The sequence below is a fragment of the Diabrotica undecimpunctata genome, chromosome 7 (assembly GCF_040954645.1).
Source record: "Diabrotica undecimpunctata isolate CICGRU chromosome 7, icDiaUnde3, whole genome shotgun sequence".
NCBI classification, from domain to species: Eukaryota; Metazoa; Arthropoda; class Insecta; order Coleoptera; family Chrysomelidae; genus Diabrotica; species Diabrotica undecimpunctata.
Genome location: NC_092809.1, coordinates 126,881,212 through 126,900,835, shown reverse-complemented (window position 1 = coordinate 126,900,835; position 19,624 = coordinate 126,881,212). Strand labels below are relative to the sequence as shown.

At 32.6% G+C, this 19,624-nt stretch overlaps 1 protein-coding gene across 1 annotated transcript in view; it reads left to right on the top strand.

Moving 5' to 3' along the window:
• Window positions 1-19,624, top strand: part of sif (guanine nucleotide exchange factor still life) — a 303,831-nt gene that overhangs the window by 219,365 nt on the left and 64,842 nt on the right. The window contains exons 7-8 of the mRNA XM_072539215.1: window positions 6,008-6,268; window positions 10,509-10,804. Of these exons, the coding sequence (XP_072395316.1) occupies window positions 6,008-6,268; window positions 10,509-10,804 (557 nt within the window). The remainder of the gene's footprint in view (window positions 1-6,007; window positions 6,269-10,508; window positions 10,805-19,624) is intronic.

Here is a 19,624-nt window from a genome sequence, read left to right as displayed (position 1 = left end):
ATTTTCTAAAGTAATACTGTGATACGTTACGTCTGCCGTTCTTCTTCTTCTTCTTCTTCTTTTTGGCTTTTATTCTTCTGAATAATCAGCCAGTACATTTGTTTTGTTAATTTTTGGGCCACTGTCGTGAGTCTGAGAATATCTCATGCCCTATTATCAATTATCATTAACATATAGACATTTTTTCTACAAATCTACATTTTATTTATGTTTTCTATTTTCTTATCGTTGGTTTAAACACAGTATAGACATACGTCTGCCGTAAATAGTTAAAGGTTAAAGGATTTTTTGACATATTAGAAGTTTTTTTTTTTTAATTAAAGTGTAAACAAATTCAGGTAAATTAACCTACAAAATGCAAGCCATGGGAGAAACTGTAAGTATTGATGTCTGATATTGTAAATTATATTTTGCATAATGGGTTTTCATCTATTTCATACGAAGAACAAATTGTTATTAAAAATAAGGGGCGTCCTTTGCCTAAAATGTCCCGGCTTATAAATATTAGTGCGGGTAAGGGAAGTAATAGATCATTTTCAGATAATTTATTACAGCAAGTACTCATGGCTTACCGGAAGTGAAATAAAAAATCTTTTCTGTTGGCCTTGCATTTTATTTTCGACAAATAGGGGCAAATATCAAAATCCGTGGTGTGAATCTGGTTACGATAATTTAAAGGAATTATTTAGGGCTTTACATAAACATGATATTTCGAAAGATCATACTAACAGCCAGATTAAATTAGATTTATTTGGAAAACAAAATATCTATGTTTCATTAGATAATGCCCAACGTGAAAATGCTATTAAACATAACGAAATTGTAAAAAATAATCACGCAGTTTTACGTCGTTTAATTGATATTGTAATTTTTTTAAGTTGTCAGAAATTATCTTTTAGGGGACACGATGAATCGGAGCATTCCTTAAATCAAGGTAATTATAGAGAACTAATAAAAATGTTTAAGAAATACGATTTGGAATTTTCTAATTTACTTTCTGACTCGAAGACATTTAGCGGTGTATCTAAAACAATCCAAAATGAATTATTAGAATCAATTAGTTACATTTTGAGTAACTTTATTGAATCTGAGATTCAGGAAACCATTTGCTTTTCACTAGAAGTAGATGAAACTACCGACATATCATGTCATTCACAATTATCAATTGTTGTTCGATACGCGTTACGTGGTAATATCTATGAGAGGTTTTTAGGTTTTACAGACGTGAGTAAAAGCCATAAGGCAGAATATATTTTTGGTGTTTTAAAGGACAGATTAAAATTTTTTGATATCAAAAAAAAATTGGTAGGGCAAACTTATGACGGCGCTGCCGTGATGTCTGGTGAATTAAATGGTCTCCAGGCAAAAGTTAAAACTATTGCACCGCAAGCTTTATTTACTCACTGTCATGCGCATAGAATGAATTTCGTTTTGCAGGATACATGTAAAAAAATTAAAGAATGTCGTCTTTTTTTTGCCAGTTTAAGCGGATTTGCTTCATTTTTCTCAAGCTCGCCTAAACGGACTAATGTTTTAGAACGGTTTGTTTCGAAAAAAATGCCAACAGTTTGTCAGACGCGATGGAATTTTAAATCTCCGTTAGTTTTCACTGTAGCAGATTTTCGTGAACAGCTTTTGGAAGTTTTTGATTTTATTATTGAATGCGACGATTTTGAAAATGATGATATCTCGATCCGTGAAGCAATCGGTTTGAAAACTTTATTAAATGATTACTCTTTTAACATACTTTTAAATATTTTTAAGAAAGTGTTTACCCAAACCGATTTGATATTCAATGTTGTTCAAAATCAGTTAACTGACATTATTCATTCCAAAAATAGAATAACAAGACTGGTGCAAAATCTCAGAGATTTTCGTAATGATAGTAATTTCCAGTATATACGTAGTGACGTTTTGGACTCGCTTGATATTTCCGAACCCCCAAAAAAAAGACAAAGGCATGACACAGAAACAGATCTCGAAAAACGAGTATATTTTGAAATTTTGGATACTATTATTATGCAAATAGATACTCGTTTTTCGAATTTTGAAGATTTGCAAATTTTTGACCTCTTTGACGATTCAAAATTTAAAAGTTACGCCAAAGAATTTCCAAGATATTTATTAGACAGGTTAATTAAAAATTATCCATCATTCTTTAATAAAATAAAATTAGAAAATGATTTAAAAGTTGTATATGCAGATCCAAATATTTTCGGAAGATGGGATAAGTTACAAGATATGTATAATTTTATATACTGTAATTCATTACAACAAACTGTTACTGAAATTAATAAATTATTGTCATTAATTCTCTCATTACCACCAACGTCTGCCTCAAATGAACGAGATTTCTCTTGCCTCAAAAGAATCAAAACGTATTGTCGAAATACCATGAAACAAGAGAGAATGTCAAGCTTGTCTCAAATGTCAATAGAAAAAAAAACTTTTAAAATCTCTCCAAAACTCTAATAAATTTTACAATGACGTTATAACCCATTTTGCTACTTCCAAACAACGTACCACTAGAGTTAATTTATAAACATGTTTAGGTTCTAAATTTATAGGAAAAAACAAAAAAAAAACAAAAAAGAAGACAACAAAAAATCTCCTATGATGATTGAAGTCTTTATTAGACGGTATACCTATCTGAGGAGACAAAAAATACCTTGCCGACCTTGTCTCTCAAGTCACGAGCCGCCACTGTACTAAATACTGTTTATATTCCAAAAAATCACAAATTATAGATACATGGTAGTTTATAATATTTTATTTTTCAAATGAAAATGAAAATTTGGGATACCGTCATCTTTAATTGGACCATTAGCGCCCTAAATTGGACCGATGTTAAAACCTATATTTAAACATGTGTATATTAACATAACATAAACTAACATTTAACGTTTTGTAACACATAAACTTAACCTAAATGTGAAAAATCTATATTGTCATGTAATATTATGAATCTCAATCTTAAGTTTTACAATTTTAACATTGGATTATTTCTTGATTCAGACTGACTCAGACTCGCATACTTCACAATACCAGCTATCAGATGTAGCTACACCTACACCAAGTTCGTTTTTGTACGGGGAACTAGTCAATTTAACTGCGTCCTGGGTGCGGCAAACTTTTGATGATTTTGATTTCTTTATAGCTGACGGCGAAATATCCTGCACTGAAATAGTATTTAGGGAAGTTGGTGCTGCCTTCTTCGTTCGTTCTACCAATGGAATATTATCTTTTTCAGAAGAGGATGCTTTCTATTGGCATAAATGGTTAGAGTTTGATGCACTGTCAAATATCATTGAAGCTGCAAAATCAGTTTCTTTAAAAACATTTTTATCTATAGGCCAAATTCATGCCACTAGCACGAAAAGCGTTCTCCGCATTTCTCACTGTTGCAGCAAGTCCATAAGCCTCTTCAATTATCCCGGAAACCTGAAACAATAATAAAGTTCGACCCACGTTATTCCGCAACCATTTTTTAATGCATTGTCTATCAACATTTTAAAATGCTCTGAAGAATCCAACATCTAACGATGGAAGTCTGTGTGTGGTGTGACTTGGCAACGGCAACAACCTAATTCCATTATCTCTGGCAATTTGTAGAGCTTTTAGGTTTTTACTGTGGGTGCTGTGGCCATCCAACAATAACAGAACAGGGGCGTCAAGTCTTGGTTTAACTGTTTTGATGAAATGATTAAGCCATGTCACAAAAATATCAGTACTGATATATCCAGTATCGCTAATAGAGACAATGCTGCCAGTCGAAGCACGTAATGAAAGATCCTCTTGAAAATGTTTTCTCTTAAAAATTGGGTGGTACAAACTGCTTTGATGCACTAGCACAACAAGCCACAGTAGTATTTACCCCCTCTCGCCACTAGAAATGCTCCCAATTTGATGTTTTCCCTTCCCCTTGACTCATATTGTCTGACATTGCCGCTGTACGGTTGAGCAGCCTGTCTCATCGATGTTGAATATGCGTGTGGCGGTCAATTTTTCCTCTTTACAAATTATTTGTTCATAAGTTCATAGAATTTATCAACTCGTGCTTTGCTAAATCCTGCAACCCTTGCCATTGATGTTCTCCGGATGCCGTAACGATATTTCTTTATGCCTTGACATAAAACCATATTACTACTTCTTACCTATCATACGTTTAACTGTGTTGAAATTGTTTCTTGTTGCCAATTCAAATATTAGTTTGCGGACGTCTCATATGCCCGAACATTTGCTCTTCGAAAATCAAAGTATGCTTAGCTAATTCTGCTTCAACTTCTTCATTAAATCAACCCGCTCATTTTTTTATTTGCATTATTTGCCCATTTGTTTTTCTCTTTGATATGTCTTTTTAGTGTAGCTTTAAATACTTTAAACAGCCTTGCACATTCATTAAGCCCATAAGAACCATATGTGCTCCACTTGCCGTATTTACCACGTGATGACATTCTGAAATAAAAAATAAATCTATCAAGAACTAAATGAGACTGGTTTAATTTACAATACGGTTGCCTAAATTGGAGCGGTCCAATTTACAAGCAAATTGCTGATCCAATTTAGAAAACCTTGTTCTAAAGCTAAACAATATCAAATTTCACCCACAACGGGATTTGCCAATTTGGGGGTTATGTCACGAAAATAGATATAATATATCTTGAGAAATAAATATATTATAAAAGTTGTGATTACTTACTTGAACGGTAAATAGTAGTATCTTTTGATCGGAAGTTAAATAATCACGAAAACACTATTCTAATATGTTTTTAACCGTTGTTTACAGCTGCACACGTGTTGAAACTATAACAGGTATCGGGTTTTATTTCTAGTTGGTATTGACGGATAGCGCCACTTGTTGTCGATTCGCTCAAATCTGCAAAGGTCCAATTTAGGAGCCGGTCCAATATAGGCGACCCTACCCTATTTATTATCACTAGACAATAAATCACTATTACTGAATGATCCAACAATATTTGCAAATGTGGTTCATTTTTAGTTTTTCCCACCTTGGCATTGAAGTCTCCAATAATATATACTGGCTCCTCTTGTGGGATTTTCTTTAAGATATGTTCTATCTTGTTGTAAATAAATGTCGTCAATGTTTTCATATGGGGCATTTGTTCTTGGCATTTGTAATTAAATGACATACAAATTTTCTGTTTTTGCTTCGAATATTATTTTGATGAGTCTACAGTTTATTTTTTTATACTGCCTCATATATTTCGATATTCTATTGATTATTAGAATGAATACTCTACTATATCCTTTGTTTTAAGATCCTGATATGTATAAAGTGTGGTTTTTTCTTTTGAAATATCCTTGATCTCTCCAGACCAGATATGTGTATATTTTCTCTTATTAGTTATTTCTCTGTGTAAACCTTTTCCAGTTTGGAGAAGATCTCTGCTGTTTCCTGTCCCTATAGTTATTGATCTTCTGCTTTGAAGTTTCTGTGTTTCGCTTGCACTTCCAGTCGCCGGTTTATTATAAGTGGCTTGATTTCTCGTGCGCTGATACCTGGTAGCTCATTTCACACTGTCTGGACCTGGAATCAGGACACCGCTGATCGCAACTACCTGGATCGCATGGTATCTTTAGTCTTTGTGTTACAATAATAATTTAGAATGTACTCTCGGGAAGATGTGGTTTCGTCTTGCCTACCTGATCGCAGTGTCACGGTCAGTTAAATCAGTATGTGATATTCACTCGTGAGTCTCAGTTATCAAGCCAACAGGAGAAATTATTTCGCTGTTACCTTAAATCAGTAATGACATAACTACTACCCTACGCCATATCCTTAGTTGATCCGCTGATGCTTATTTGGTTATACCTTATTGGCACGTATCCTACGTATCTGTAGGATCATTTCCTATCAGTCATTAGGTCGCGCCGATAGATATATACGCAAAGTGTTATCTATTTTTTTATATTATTATAATTATATTAAACCAATATTGTTTCCAAGACACTTTAACAATATAAATATCTTCATTTTCTATTGCAGGTATTATCAAAAGCGACGAAATTATGGTGATCAATGGAGCGATAGTCTCAGATTTAGACATGATGTATCTGGAAAGCGTGCTTCAAGAAGAATTGTCTCTCTGTATGATGATGCGCTCCTCGAGAACCGAACCACCAGATCTAGCTGGAATACTCCGAGCAACCGATGATATTATTGACAGTTTGGTTTGCCCGCCACCTCCGTCAGAGCCACCCGTCATCAGCGAGGAGATGATCTCAGGCCTCATCGTACCAGCCCCAGGTTGGAGTGAGTGAAATTGGGTGTTGTGATTGTGTTGTGTGGTAGTTGTATTGATTTGAAGATAGCTAATTTTCAAACAATTTAGATTTGAAAAATATTCAAAAGTACATATAAGTAAACAAATATATTGAATAATAGCATAACGTGACATCATAGTTTACTACTAATGAGATCAATTAAACATTTTTTAAAAGAATACATAATTAGAAACTAATTTGAAAACTTGTAAGAATCATTCTCTTTTCCTTTATATCTGTATTGTTCTCCGGTCGGATTTCTTCACAATCGGATTGTTTTGTTTACGATTTAATCTAGCAATAACGATAATAAATAAATAAGTTTTAAGTACTAAGACCCAATAGAATTCTAATGTACTCTATTGTACTCGATTTTAATATTCTTTGATTTTATCTTTCTTATAGATATTTAAAACACCAAGTATTTTTTCCTTGGGCCCTTATACGAGCCTGCGTAATGTCTTGGAATTGTGGTAATACAATTTTGAACATTTAGTCCAATTCGTCCCATATTGTCTGAAGAGTGGCACTAACTCAGACAAGTTGTTTAGGCGGGGTAGCCGGACTTGAATTCGTCTTCTTAGTTTGTCCTATAGATGCTGGAAGCTGGCCAATTCAGACGGACAATCCCGACGTCTTTTAAGCATTCATTGACGATTTTAGCACGGTGGTGACTTGCGCTATCGTCTAAAAAATTAAAATTAGTTTCTATGAATGGCATAAAATGTACCACACACTTATCTAAACTGGTTATTATATACCTTGTTCCTATTATAGAACCTCCATCCACAAGAACTAAGTCAGTGCAGACATAGGAACAAATACCAGCCCAACCCATAACTAAGACTCCTCGATAGGTTATTCTGTCAGCAATATTGCATTGGGCAAATCTTCTCCAGATTCTTTTACGACCAGCTGGTAACCTCAAACAAAACCTGGACTTATCCGAGAACAAAGCATTACTCCAATCTGCGCAATGTTTGTGTTTCCTTGCAAAAGCAAGTCGAGCTCTGCAATGTTCCACAGATAGCGTTGGTTCATGAAGTTCACTTTATAAAAATAGCATAAATTTAAATAATAATTGTACGTATATACGAGTGTTTCTTCAAATTTATATAACCGGTTATAAGTTTTAAAACTCGCAATAAATGGAAAAAATATCATGGGTCGAATTTATCAATTCACTTCGCCCATATAACACTAATTCTACTGCATTCATTTCATGTATTTCCCCAACATCTTTAAATGAACATTCCAAATATTTTGCTTTTATGCTACTAAGTTTTAAACCTTTTTGCTCAAGAGCTTATCTCCACTGATTCAGTTTTGATTCTAAATTGCTTACTGTATTTCCCCCTAATATTGCATCATCAGCATAAATTAATCACCAGGGTCTGTTACCTAAACCAACACTAGTGAAAATAAGTAAGGACTAAGCACCGAACATTGGTGCAATCATATTATCACACGAAATTTATCAGTGTCTTCCACAACTGTCCTAACACTAATTGTTACTCTCACAATCCAAACAACTTCTTCTTATTGTTCTGTCTTCTAACTATCACTTCTCTAAACGCTTTCCTATCTTTCGCAACGGTAACTATCTGTTTAACACTGAGGTTAGTCCAATCTCTGATATTCCTCAGCCAAAATGTCTTCTTTCTTCCCAAACCTTTTCTTCTCTTTTCTCTTCCTTGCATGTTGACGTGTAGAAGAGAGTATTTATCGTTTCGAAGTACGTGACCCAGATACAATGTTTTTTTATTTTAATTGTGTTTATAAGCTTTCTACCATGTCCAATTCGTCTTAACACTTCGATGTTTGAGACTTTGGCAGTGCTAGGAGTTTTAAGAATACGCCTATATAGCCACATTTCGAATTCCTCCAATTTTTTACTGATTGGTCTTTAAGAATCCAAGCTTCTAGTCTATATAGCAGTTGCGACCATACATAATATTTAAAAATAATATATATTATAATATCTTCACATATTCACCTAAAACTTCTTTCTTATTGAGCGCCCACCACAGTCTCTCGTGGAACTCTATCATATGCTTTTTTAAGATCAAGAAAGGTTTGTATCTTTATTCCTCTATTTTGAGATTAGCTGCCTTATAATGAACAAAAAAATAATAAAATGCAATTTTATTTTGCAAAATCAAAAATAATAATAGTAAAAAGTTAGTATCTCTGCATAAATTGTATTTTACTGTCATATCTGTCATATCTTTTTCTTACTGGATTGCTTCCTTATGAGTATGTTTTTGTTTATGCCTATTTGTAGTCCAGTATGTGTATTTAGTCTGTTCATCTAACTTCAATTTTATGTATTCTCTGGTGCTGGATATATGGCCTGCAAACTCTTAGTCGTCCAATCTAGAAAAAGTGTTAAAGTTTATGCCATTTAAGTTATCTGTTGTCTTTTTTATCACTCATGAAGTCGATTATTATGAATCTCTACATATTTACAGTTTAGTCAGCTCTCCATTGTGTTTGATGCTTGTAGTGCAACTTTTGTAGAAGGCCTTTATCCTATTGATATATTGTTCGGTAGTTCATATTGAATCAAAAAATTATCTTCTTCTTCTTCTTAAAGTGCCTATCCGTTCCGGACGTTGGCGATCATCACGGCTATCTTCACTTTGCTTATTGCAGCGCGGAACAGTTCAGTGGTAGTCGTGTTATACCACTTTCGCAAATTTTGAAGCCAGGAAATGCGTCTTCTTCCCGGTCCTCTCTTACCATTTACTTTCCCTTGGAGAATCAGCTGGAGAAGGCCGTAACGTTCTTGATTTCTCATTACATGACCTAGATATTCCAACTTTTTAGTTTTGACGGTCATGAGAATTTCACATTCTTTCCCCATTTTACGCAGGACCTCCACATTAGTAACTCTGTCAACCCAGGATATACGTAAGATGCGCCTATAACACCACATTTCGAAAGCTTCGAGCCGATTCATAGATGCAACAGTCAGTGTCCATGCTTCCATTCCGTAGAGCAGAACTGTGAATATGTAGCAGTTCAATAGACGGCATTTTGTTTTTAATGATATGTCTCGACTGTTGAAAATAGTTCTCATTCTAACGAATGCTGCTTTTGCTTTTATTATTCGCTGTTTAATTTCTGTTGAGTGGTCCCATTGGCTATTTAAATTGGTGCCTAGATATGTATATTGCTCGACTCTTTTAAAATTCTGTTGGTTGATTGTAAGTTGAGCGTTTAGTATTGGTTTTTTACTAATTGTCATAAATTTGGTTTTCTTTATGTTAAGAGCTAGTCCGTATCTGTTGCTGACTTCTGTTATACGATTTGTTAATATCTGTAAGTCATTCAGATTATCGGCAAAAACTATAGTGTCATCTGCATATCTAATGTTATTCAACCATTCACCGTTTATTAGTATTCCTTTCGCACAACCGTCTAAAGCTTCCTTAAATACCCATTCAGAATAAATATTGAACAACAATGGAGACAAAATACAGCCCTGTCGTACTCCACGTTCTATTGCAATTTTATCAGTTAACTGGTCTTCTATTTTGATTTTGGCCGTTTGATTGTAGTAAATGTTTCTGATAATTCTAAGATCTTTGTTGTCAATTCCAATTTCTTGCATTAGAGTCATTAATTTGTCATGTTTTACTAAAAAATTATACATAATAAATTTAGCAGGTTCCCTTAATTAATAGAATACTGCAGACAAATGTTAGCTAAATAAGCTTACAATTTTAATAATACATTAAGAAGAGGTTTCACCTAAACAAAGTGCTTATTTGAAGTCATAAGGAAGTCCAGTAATAGTGAAGTAAGTTTAATAAGGAAAGTCCAAAATAGGGAAGAAGACGGCACCTAAAGAAGAAGCTTATTCCTTTTTACCCTAAATTGTGCAAACTAGCCATTAACAGATACTGTAATAGTTTAAATATTCTTAACCGTTTAGAGCAGCAGTAGTTAACATATACAACACTATGATACACTATTTCGGAAGGAAACATTATTTTCATATTTACCTTTTTTTTTTATTTATTATTGTTTACAGATAGTCTTTATTTATGATTTCATAAGGACAAAGAGATAGGTTTATATCATTTGTTATAAATAATAAAATACAAGTTGCATTATTATCTTCAAAACAATATCTTTTTGTTGTGAACATGAATGAAATATATTAACTTGTTTTCTCATATACAAAGACGATTTAAATCACTAAACTTTACTTCCAGGTAAAGACCGCTACTCGACGGATTCAGAAAATCCACCGTCATCAATGACAGACTCTGGAATCAGAGTCAGTTCCAGGACCAACTCTTTTGAAATAGAGAATTTGCTCAAAAGTGCCGAACAAGTGACCGGCTTCTGTCGGTCGCCAGTAGAATCGAGGAAAACTAGCAGTCCGACCGGAAGTATAGTCAGCAATACTTCTCAGGCAGGTCTGACGCCTTCTAGACAACTTTCTGATGCTGAAAAATTGAGGAAAGTCATTTTAGAGCTCGTAGATACGGAAAAGGCATACGTAAAGGTAATTTTTTGACAGTTTAATTAAAATATTTATGTTAAGAAATCTAACAGTAACGTAAACGTATACCTATTTAAGGTTTAATAATACAAAATTTCAAGTCTACAAAGTATCCATAATAAAGGAATCTTCTTTTACTTAAGAGTGTGAGAAAATTATGAGAAATGCGAACTAGAGCAGAGACAATTTAAAGAGCGTTGAAAACTATGAAACACATACTCCATAGTGAAAATCTAGGATTAATGTTTAATTTACAAAGATTTAACTCTTTGGTGCACGAGATTTTATAAATTTTCTATGACCTAGCTTCTTGTCCTTCAAGTTTCATCTTCTATCGAACGATGGAAATTTATTTAAACATTCCCTCAGTTTTTTCTTTTTCTTCTTCTTATTGCGCCATCTCCTTTCGAAAGTTGGCGATCCAAATGGCAATTGTATCTTTGGAAACTATTGCACGAAAGATTTCTGTGGATGAGCGGTCAAACCATCTTCTCAGGCCTTTCAGCCACGAGTTCTGGTGTCATTCAGCTAATCTTTTGCAACTGATCTTTTATCTTCCAATATGATTTGGATATATCATTCACCTCTCAACATATGAACCAAGTACTGTATTTTTCTCTCTTTGATTATGCCGAGTAATTATTTTTGTTTATTCATACTCCGAAGTACCTCACCATTGGTAACTTTTTGTATCCATGGAATTCTCAGCATCCGTCTGTATATATACATTTCAAAAGCATCTATTCTTTTTTCTGTTTTAGAATCCATTCTCCAACTTTCACTGCCATACAGGAAAAACAGAAAACATACCATCTGATTATTCGAATTCTGAGCTCTAGACTAAGGTCTAGGTCTGATCTTGTAAAAAATCTTTTCATGTTCATGAGTGTGTTCCTCGCTTGTTCGATTCTTGACCGAATTTCTTTTTTTTTGGGTTGCACTGGCTGTTTATATTTTCTCCCAAATATTTTCTGGAAGTTACTTGTTCTATTATCATTTGACATTTAATTTTTCAAAAACCAAATTAATTTCTTTTAGGAATAATCTAAACAACATTACTCTGGGCAATGAAGGCATTTGTTCTGACACTGTAAACAAATTTTCAGGTCTCTATATTGATAATAAACTTAAAATTGAGCAACACACTGTATGTTTAAGCTTAAAGATATCATCGGGTTGCTTTACGGTTAAATCAGTTGCTCGCGATTTAGATTTGAAGATTGCAAAAAGTGTTTATGTGGCCCTGATTGAATCTTATTTGAGATACGGTATTGCCTTTTGGAGTAGCTGTTCTCTTCATCATTTCAGTAGAAATTTTTTGCTACAAAAGAGAGCGCTCAGATATTTATGCAAGGTCAAGTTTGGTACATCATGCAGGCCTTTGTTCCGGAAACATGGTATCTTGACACTTCCTTGCATGTTTATCTTTGAATTAGAGTGCTTAATTTAAAAAAAAACAAAGAGGATATTCGGACAGATTCCCCTTATAACACTCATCTAAACTATGTTATTCCACTTCCAATTCCCTCTTCTACATTAATTAAAAAATCATTCATTTACACTGGTAAGAAAGTGTTTAATCACCTACCACTCGATATAAGATCCTCAAGCACTATTTTTGTATTCTGAAAAGCAATCAAGAAGTTTTTATTACCTAAATGTTACTATAGTATAGAGGAATTTTTTGAGGACAGTTGCGCTAATTGATATATATTTTTTTTAATTATGGAAATTTTATAATTAGTATTTTAATGTATCTTGTACCTTGTTTGTACTATACCATGTTGTGTTTTAAAAATGTAAACTCTTTTTAAAACCAATAAATTTCTCTCTCTCTCTTTCTATTATTTATCCCTTGGCTTAATGTATGTCTGTTGGTATCTTTCAAAATACTAAAATTTTAGTTTTGGAAACATTTAGATGTAAACCGAACATTTCGCTATGACGAATTACCGCGTTTAGTATATTTTGTAGTTTTTGTTCGTTGCTTGCTATTAGGACGGTATTATCAGCGCACCTGATGTTGTCTACGCTGGTTCAGTTAATCGTGATTTCACCTTGAATACAGATTAATTAGTAGTGATGATAAGACACAACCTTGTCGCACTCCTCGTCGGATTCATTTATCTTCGGATGTTGTGTGCTATGTACTTTATTTCAATTGTTGCCGTTTGATGCCAGTATAGTTCTGAGATAATTTGCAAGTCTTGTTCGTCAATTCTAGTTGTTCTCAGAATTTCGATCATCTTTTGATGGCTAACGCAGTCAAATGCTTTGTGATAATCAATAAAACATACCTATACATCTACATTCATATATCTGCATCGTTGTGTTAACAAAATTATGGCAAAAAGAGCTTCTCGTGTTCCTAATCCATTCCGAACTCCGAAGTTTGAAGGACATGAGACACATGCTTAATATTCGATAGTCCTCGCAGTGTAAGGCGCTGGATTTTTTGGTAATGTTACGAATGTTGATTTTAGCCAGTCTGATGGTATTTTATCTGTGTCAAATATCTTATTGAATAGTGCTGTTATTAAGTCGAGGCTTTTACTTTCGTTCTCTGCAATTAATTTAAGTATTTCGACATTGATATTGTCTAGACCGGTGGCTTTTCCGTTCTTCTGAGCTTTTACTGCATAAATAACTACTTCTTTTCTTAATTTTGGACTTTTTTCATTTATTCGATCATCCGTGGATGGTGGAGAACAAGGTCCATCATCGTCAAAAAGTGTCTAAATGTATTCTTTCCATCTCTCCAGTTTGTCTTCTGTACCTATAAGTGTCTCGTTATTATTATTTCTTAATATTGTTTCTTGTCTATTTCTGTGTCTACCTGTCATTTCTTTTACTTTTTTATGGACATTACAGGTGTCGTATCTTTCTTGAAGTTGTTCAATTTTTAGGCATTTGGTTGACATTCTTAAGCTTCTCTGCACTTTTTTCTAATGATTTTATTGACTCGTTTGTATTTTATTGGGTTTGTTTTACGTTTTTGTCTTACTTTCATGATCTCTTATGTTATCCATTCTTGTTTTCTGTTGTTTTTCGTTAACCCGATGTCGTCTTCTTGTATCTTTGTTATTTTCGTTTTTAGAGCAGTCCATGTTACTTCAATGTCTCTCTGTACCAAGTTCTCTAGCGTTTTTACTTCTTTCTCAACCTTAATATTTATTTAATTTTTGTTTTCAGTTTCTTATACCAAGATATTCTTTGTCTTCGCATATTTCACTTTCCTCAAATACTGCCTTTGAAATGCATTATTTTTCCGTATAATAATGAGTATTTTTACCTCTTCATCACATGTCCTAAGTACTTAATTTTTTTGTTTTTTGATAGTCAATAGTATTTCTACTTTATTTCTTAGTCTTCTAGTTAGTTCCACATTTAACACTTTTTGAATCCATGATATTCGTTTTTTTGTAACATCAGAACTCAAAGAGGGCAAAGTTATTTTTATGTATGTTTATTTTTACTGTCCATGTCTCCGTAGTAAAAAACCTTAGATTCCGACAATATATAATATTTTTAGGTTTAATGATTGATGTACGTGATATTTAAATACGTATCTTCAATGATTGCTTCGTATGGTCTCAATTTGGTGTTATCCATGTTTATAAGTATTTATAGAAATTCTCATTCCCAATTACAATATTTTTAATAACCAGTTGGATGATTGCAACTGATGATTTAGTTATAACCAATATTTAGTTTTCTTCAATTTAATCTTAATCCTGTACTCATGACATCATACAAATCCATTATAGGCCGGAGTTTATAGGACACTGAATTTTTTTTCAACAATTTAAATTTGTTAATTGTTATTTGTTGTTAAGAACATGTGATTGCTGTGCTAATTTTGTTAAATTGCAAACTATACCAAGTTTCAATTAATTGATTTATACAACTTTACTCTAAATGTCCAGTTTCGTAAGCTTTTTCATATTTTTAACATCTTTGACTGCTACATGTCTTTGTAAGGTAATACACTTTTATTGTAACTTCTCTATGGATGTTTGGTTTTATATTGTTCTTTTTAGATGAACTGATGATGCTTTCTGAGCAGAAAGCGAAACGTCTTCAATAAATAGATGAAGTAGCCACCTTCTTTGTCTTTTATTTCTCCACTTTGACCGATAAACCCACCACTCTTCGAGTGTACCTTAGTTTATTTTGGATTGACGGTCGTACTCCTTTTCTCGATATATATATATATATATATATATATATATATATATATATATATATATATATATATATATATATATATATATATATATATATATATATATATATATATATATATATATATATATATATATATATATATATAAATATGTTCGGATAAATTTCCGCCGACGGGTAAATGAAAATTATTAATTTCTCGGGAAGAACCTCATTGAGAATTTGAAACTCGACATTTCAGCACCCATTTTGGCGCCATTATCAACAGGGATATTACTCTCCTCACTTGTACCTTGTTCTCAAGAAATACGAGAACCGTCAATCTTCCTACTCCTCAGTGTCGAGTGACTGAGGAATAGGCACCGAGGAAAGTTTAATAAAACCCATTTTGCCAAACTTTTGCAACAAAGAATAAAGTAACGTTGCCATGAGTTCGATATTAATATTCCTCAATGAGAGGGAGGTATCCTAGACACCTTGGTATATGGATCACATACACGGCACCTTGGCTAGGTGACCACCACAGAGCAGCTTCTACTGTATAAAAGGAAAAGTTGGGCTGTGAGATATTTGGATGACACTAATTAAAAAATTAAATATATATCCTAGTAATTTGTCACTAATTACCATCTGGTCAATGCGATTACTTATATAAAAAAAGCTTTAAACAACTCAAACATTAATAAAAAAATAAATAAACTTAAAACCATATAATCCATTCTATAAGAAAAATAATTGTAATTATATTTTTAATAATGACAGATAAGGATCATAATCTGTAAAAGTTACAATGATTGAATTACAATTGATACATTAATTTTATCCAGTGCTCTATTTGAAAAACGAAAACCAAACTTCGAATGTATGTATAAAGCAAACAATTTAAAAACTACCCTTTCGGATATACATTCTTCGTTATTCACCATTTTAATTATTTGATGTAACTGTGGCAAACACCTGTGAGCAGTCTATATATCATCCTACTTTTTGCAATTCAACTTGTAATTTCCGATTTTCAAAAGCCATAGATGTTTGATTTATTTCCACACATTTCAGTTAAAAAGATAGAGGCGGTTCATAAAATTGGCAATAATCCAAACACTATTTCTTAACTGAAAATATCAAAAGGGAGAGACTGTTTACATGAAAACTTTATAGGTATATTTACAACTCACAATCTAAAAGTTCTAGACTTCGCACATTCCGCCCACATAAATTGAAAAACAGCTTTTAAAATAACGATAAATCTTAAGGAGCGAGAATCTAACGCTTAAGCAAAATTTTCTATTTTTCTTAAGATTTAGAACCACGGCGATGTGATTTTATCATTTTTTTATTTATAGGATTTCAAAATCAATAAAAAACTTTTATACATCTACGGTAACCTTTGACAACATTTCACCCCAGATATTTATTGATATTGTAATGGGACATTAATTGAAAAAATGAGATTTCTTCTCGATATGATTGTTAGACGCAGCTGTCATATCAAAGAAGGTTTTAGGAGGATTATAGGTTTTATAATTTGAGGTTGCTGCTGGAAACCGTTAAATATAGTCGCAAGCTAACTTTTTTCTTAGCCGAACTACAAATACTAATGCTTGTGGTATTAAATAGGTTTGGTGATAGGTTGAGGTGCATTTTCAGTACTTAGTCAACTAAACTCATAACGAAATATATTTCAATTAACTAGGTACTTTATTTCGTTACTATTACGTTGTTTATATTTCATGACTAATATCTATACAATATTTATAAACAAAGGTCCGCGACCTACACTAACATTGTGAGACAATATTCTGATACGTGTATCCCAATGACCGTACTTGTACCTATTTATATATATATATATATATATATATATATATATATATACAGGGTGGCCCTTACGTAATTGTACAATTATGTTTGTGAACATTTATGTATAAAAATTCATAACTAGGTACTATTAGTCATATATATATTAGGTTTTTTATAACGTCTTACGACGTTGTCCGACTCCCAAACGCCACTGTATTCTGCCTTGAGTTAGGTCTTCGTCCAGATTTCGAGCGCTAATCGCTTTCCTAACTCCCAGGTTCCAGCTCTGTGGTGGTCTTCCTCGTTTCCTCTTCTCTGGGGGTTGCCACATCATCGTTTTTTTAGGCAATCTTTCGTCCCCCATTCGGCTCACATGCCCATACCATATGAGATGTTTTCTCTCAATATCCTCAACTATAGTGCCCTCTATACCCATTTCTTGTTTTATCACTTCATTCCGTATTCTGTCGGCTCTTGATATTCTCATCGATCTTCTGATGGCATCCATTTCTGTGGCTTCGACCTTTTTTTTATATTTTTCGGTTATTCTCCATGTCTCAGCTCCATAAAGTAGGCTAGTTTTAACCATTGTCTCATAGATGTTCCATTTTCTTTTCTTTGATATTTCTTTCCTCCATAGAACTCCGTTCAAACATGCTATAGCTCTTCGTGCTTGTACAATTCGATTTTCTATTTCTCGTTCGTCTTTTCTACTACGGGCGAAGATGACGCCCAGGTATTTATTTTCGTTGCATGGATTTATTTTTTGATTGTCATCGATATCGAGTTGTTCTGCTTCAGCTCCAATGTAGATGTATTTTGTCTTTTCAAAATTGATATTTAATCCCCATTTCTGGTATTCTTCAATTACTTTTCTAAGCATGTATTCCATGTCATCTTTGTCATTTGAAATGACAAATGACAAATGACAATGACAATGACAAAGACTATTAGTCATTAGAAATTATAATCTGATGCATACTTCAATGTTGCTGATAGAGGGCGCCACATATGCCACATATGTGGCATACATTTACACTTAACTTTTTTGATTTTTAAGTTACCGGTGTTTGTGATAAAAAATATTAAAGATACAGTATTTTACCAAAAAAAAGGTATATTTGTTAATAACTTCAAAACTCAACAGTTTTCGAGATAATCGCATTTTACAAATCAACTACATAATTCAGATTTAACGCAATTACCCCAGGCAACAAAAGAAAATTAGACAAAAACATCAATGTTGGTATAAAATATCTTCAATAAAGTTAATAGTTAACGAAATATTAAATAAAATAAATATATTAGCAGGATAGAATAGTAGGATTTGACAAAATAAAGAATAATTGGATTTTACATCAAACATTTTACGTTTGGTATTAAATTAAAGTCATAATCAAAATATTTTGTTTACAAACCGAATTAAGAAATAGTTAAACTTAATAACATTAAACTTTTTGTCAAAGTAAATGTTCTATATGTTCACCATTTTTTTTAATTCTTATTTGTCAATACATTCCATAAAAGATCGTCTCATATTAAATAGCATCATTGGTTCTAAAGAAACTGCTGTAGTATTTATAATAAGTATTATAAGTATAATCTATAATAAACATAATATAATAATAAAGTATTCGTTTGGGAATTTTATGAATTAAATAATTATATTAATATCTCACCACATGACCAAGGAATATGACTACCACGAACAATCCAACGTTCAGGAAAGCTGTATTTAATTATGTTTTCACTGCACTTTTTTCTATAATGTGGTGGTGTACCAATCAATAAAATCATTTTATAAAAAATGTAAATAAATCTCACCATTCAAATTACAAGGTAATTCGCATGTCCATAAAAAATAATTACAAATGGTACCAAACCATACGATATGCACTTTAAACATGAATTTTAAATAAACGTATGGTTTGGAACAATTGGTAATTATTTTTTACGGACATCCGAATTATCTTGTAAGTTGAATGGTGAGATTTATTTACATTTTTTTATAAAATGATCATATTTGATTTATTGGAAGAATTGTCATCAAACTTAAGGCGAAATATGTGGTTTATGCAAGTTGGTACACCACCACATTATAGAGAGAGGGCAGTGAGAACATACTTAAATACAACTTTCCTGAACGTTGGATTGTTCGTGGTAGTCATATTCCTTGGTCATGTGGTGAGACATTAATATAATTACTTAATGCATAAAAGAGAGGACCGGGAAGAAGACGCATTTCCTGGCTTCAAAATTTGCGAAAGTGGTATAACACGACTACCACTGAACTGTTCCGCGCTGCAATAAGCAAAGTGAAGATAGCCGTGGTGATCGCCAACGTCCGGAACGGATAGGCACTTTAAGAAGAAGAATGCATAAAAATCCCAAAACAATACTTATTATTATACTTATAATACTTATTATAAATACTGCAGCAGTTTCTTTAGAACCAATGATGCTATTTGATATGAGACGTCTTTTATGGAATGACAAATGAATTAAAGAAAATGGTGGACATATCGAACACTTACTTTGACAAAAAGTTTAATGTTATTTAGTTTAACTATTTCTTAATTTGGTTTATAAATAAAATATTTTGATTATGACTTTAATTTAATACAAAACGAAAAATGTTTGATTTAAAATCCAATTATTTTCTTTTTTTTTTTTTTATTTAAACAAATATACCCGCATCAACCACTAAGGGTTATTAGCGGGGGGACATACACAAACAGTAAGATACATATTGTTGCATAAAAAAAAATATTTTTTACAATCTGGTATATAGTTTAGTCATTTTAAGATAACTTAATAAAGACTGTAAATTTGACGTTA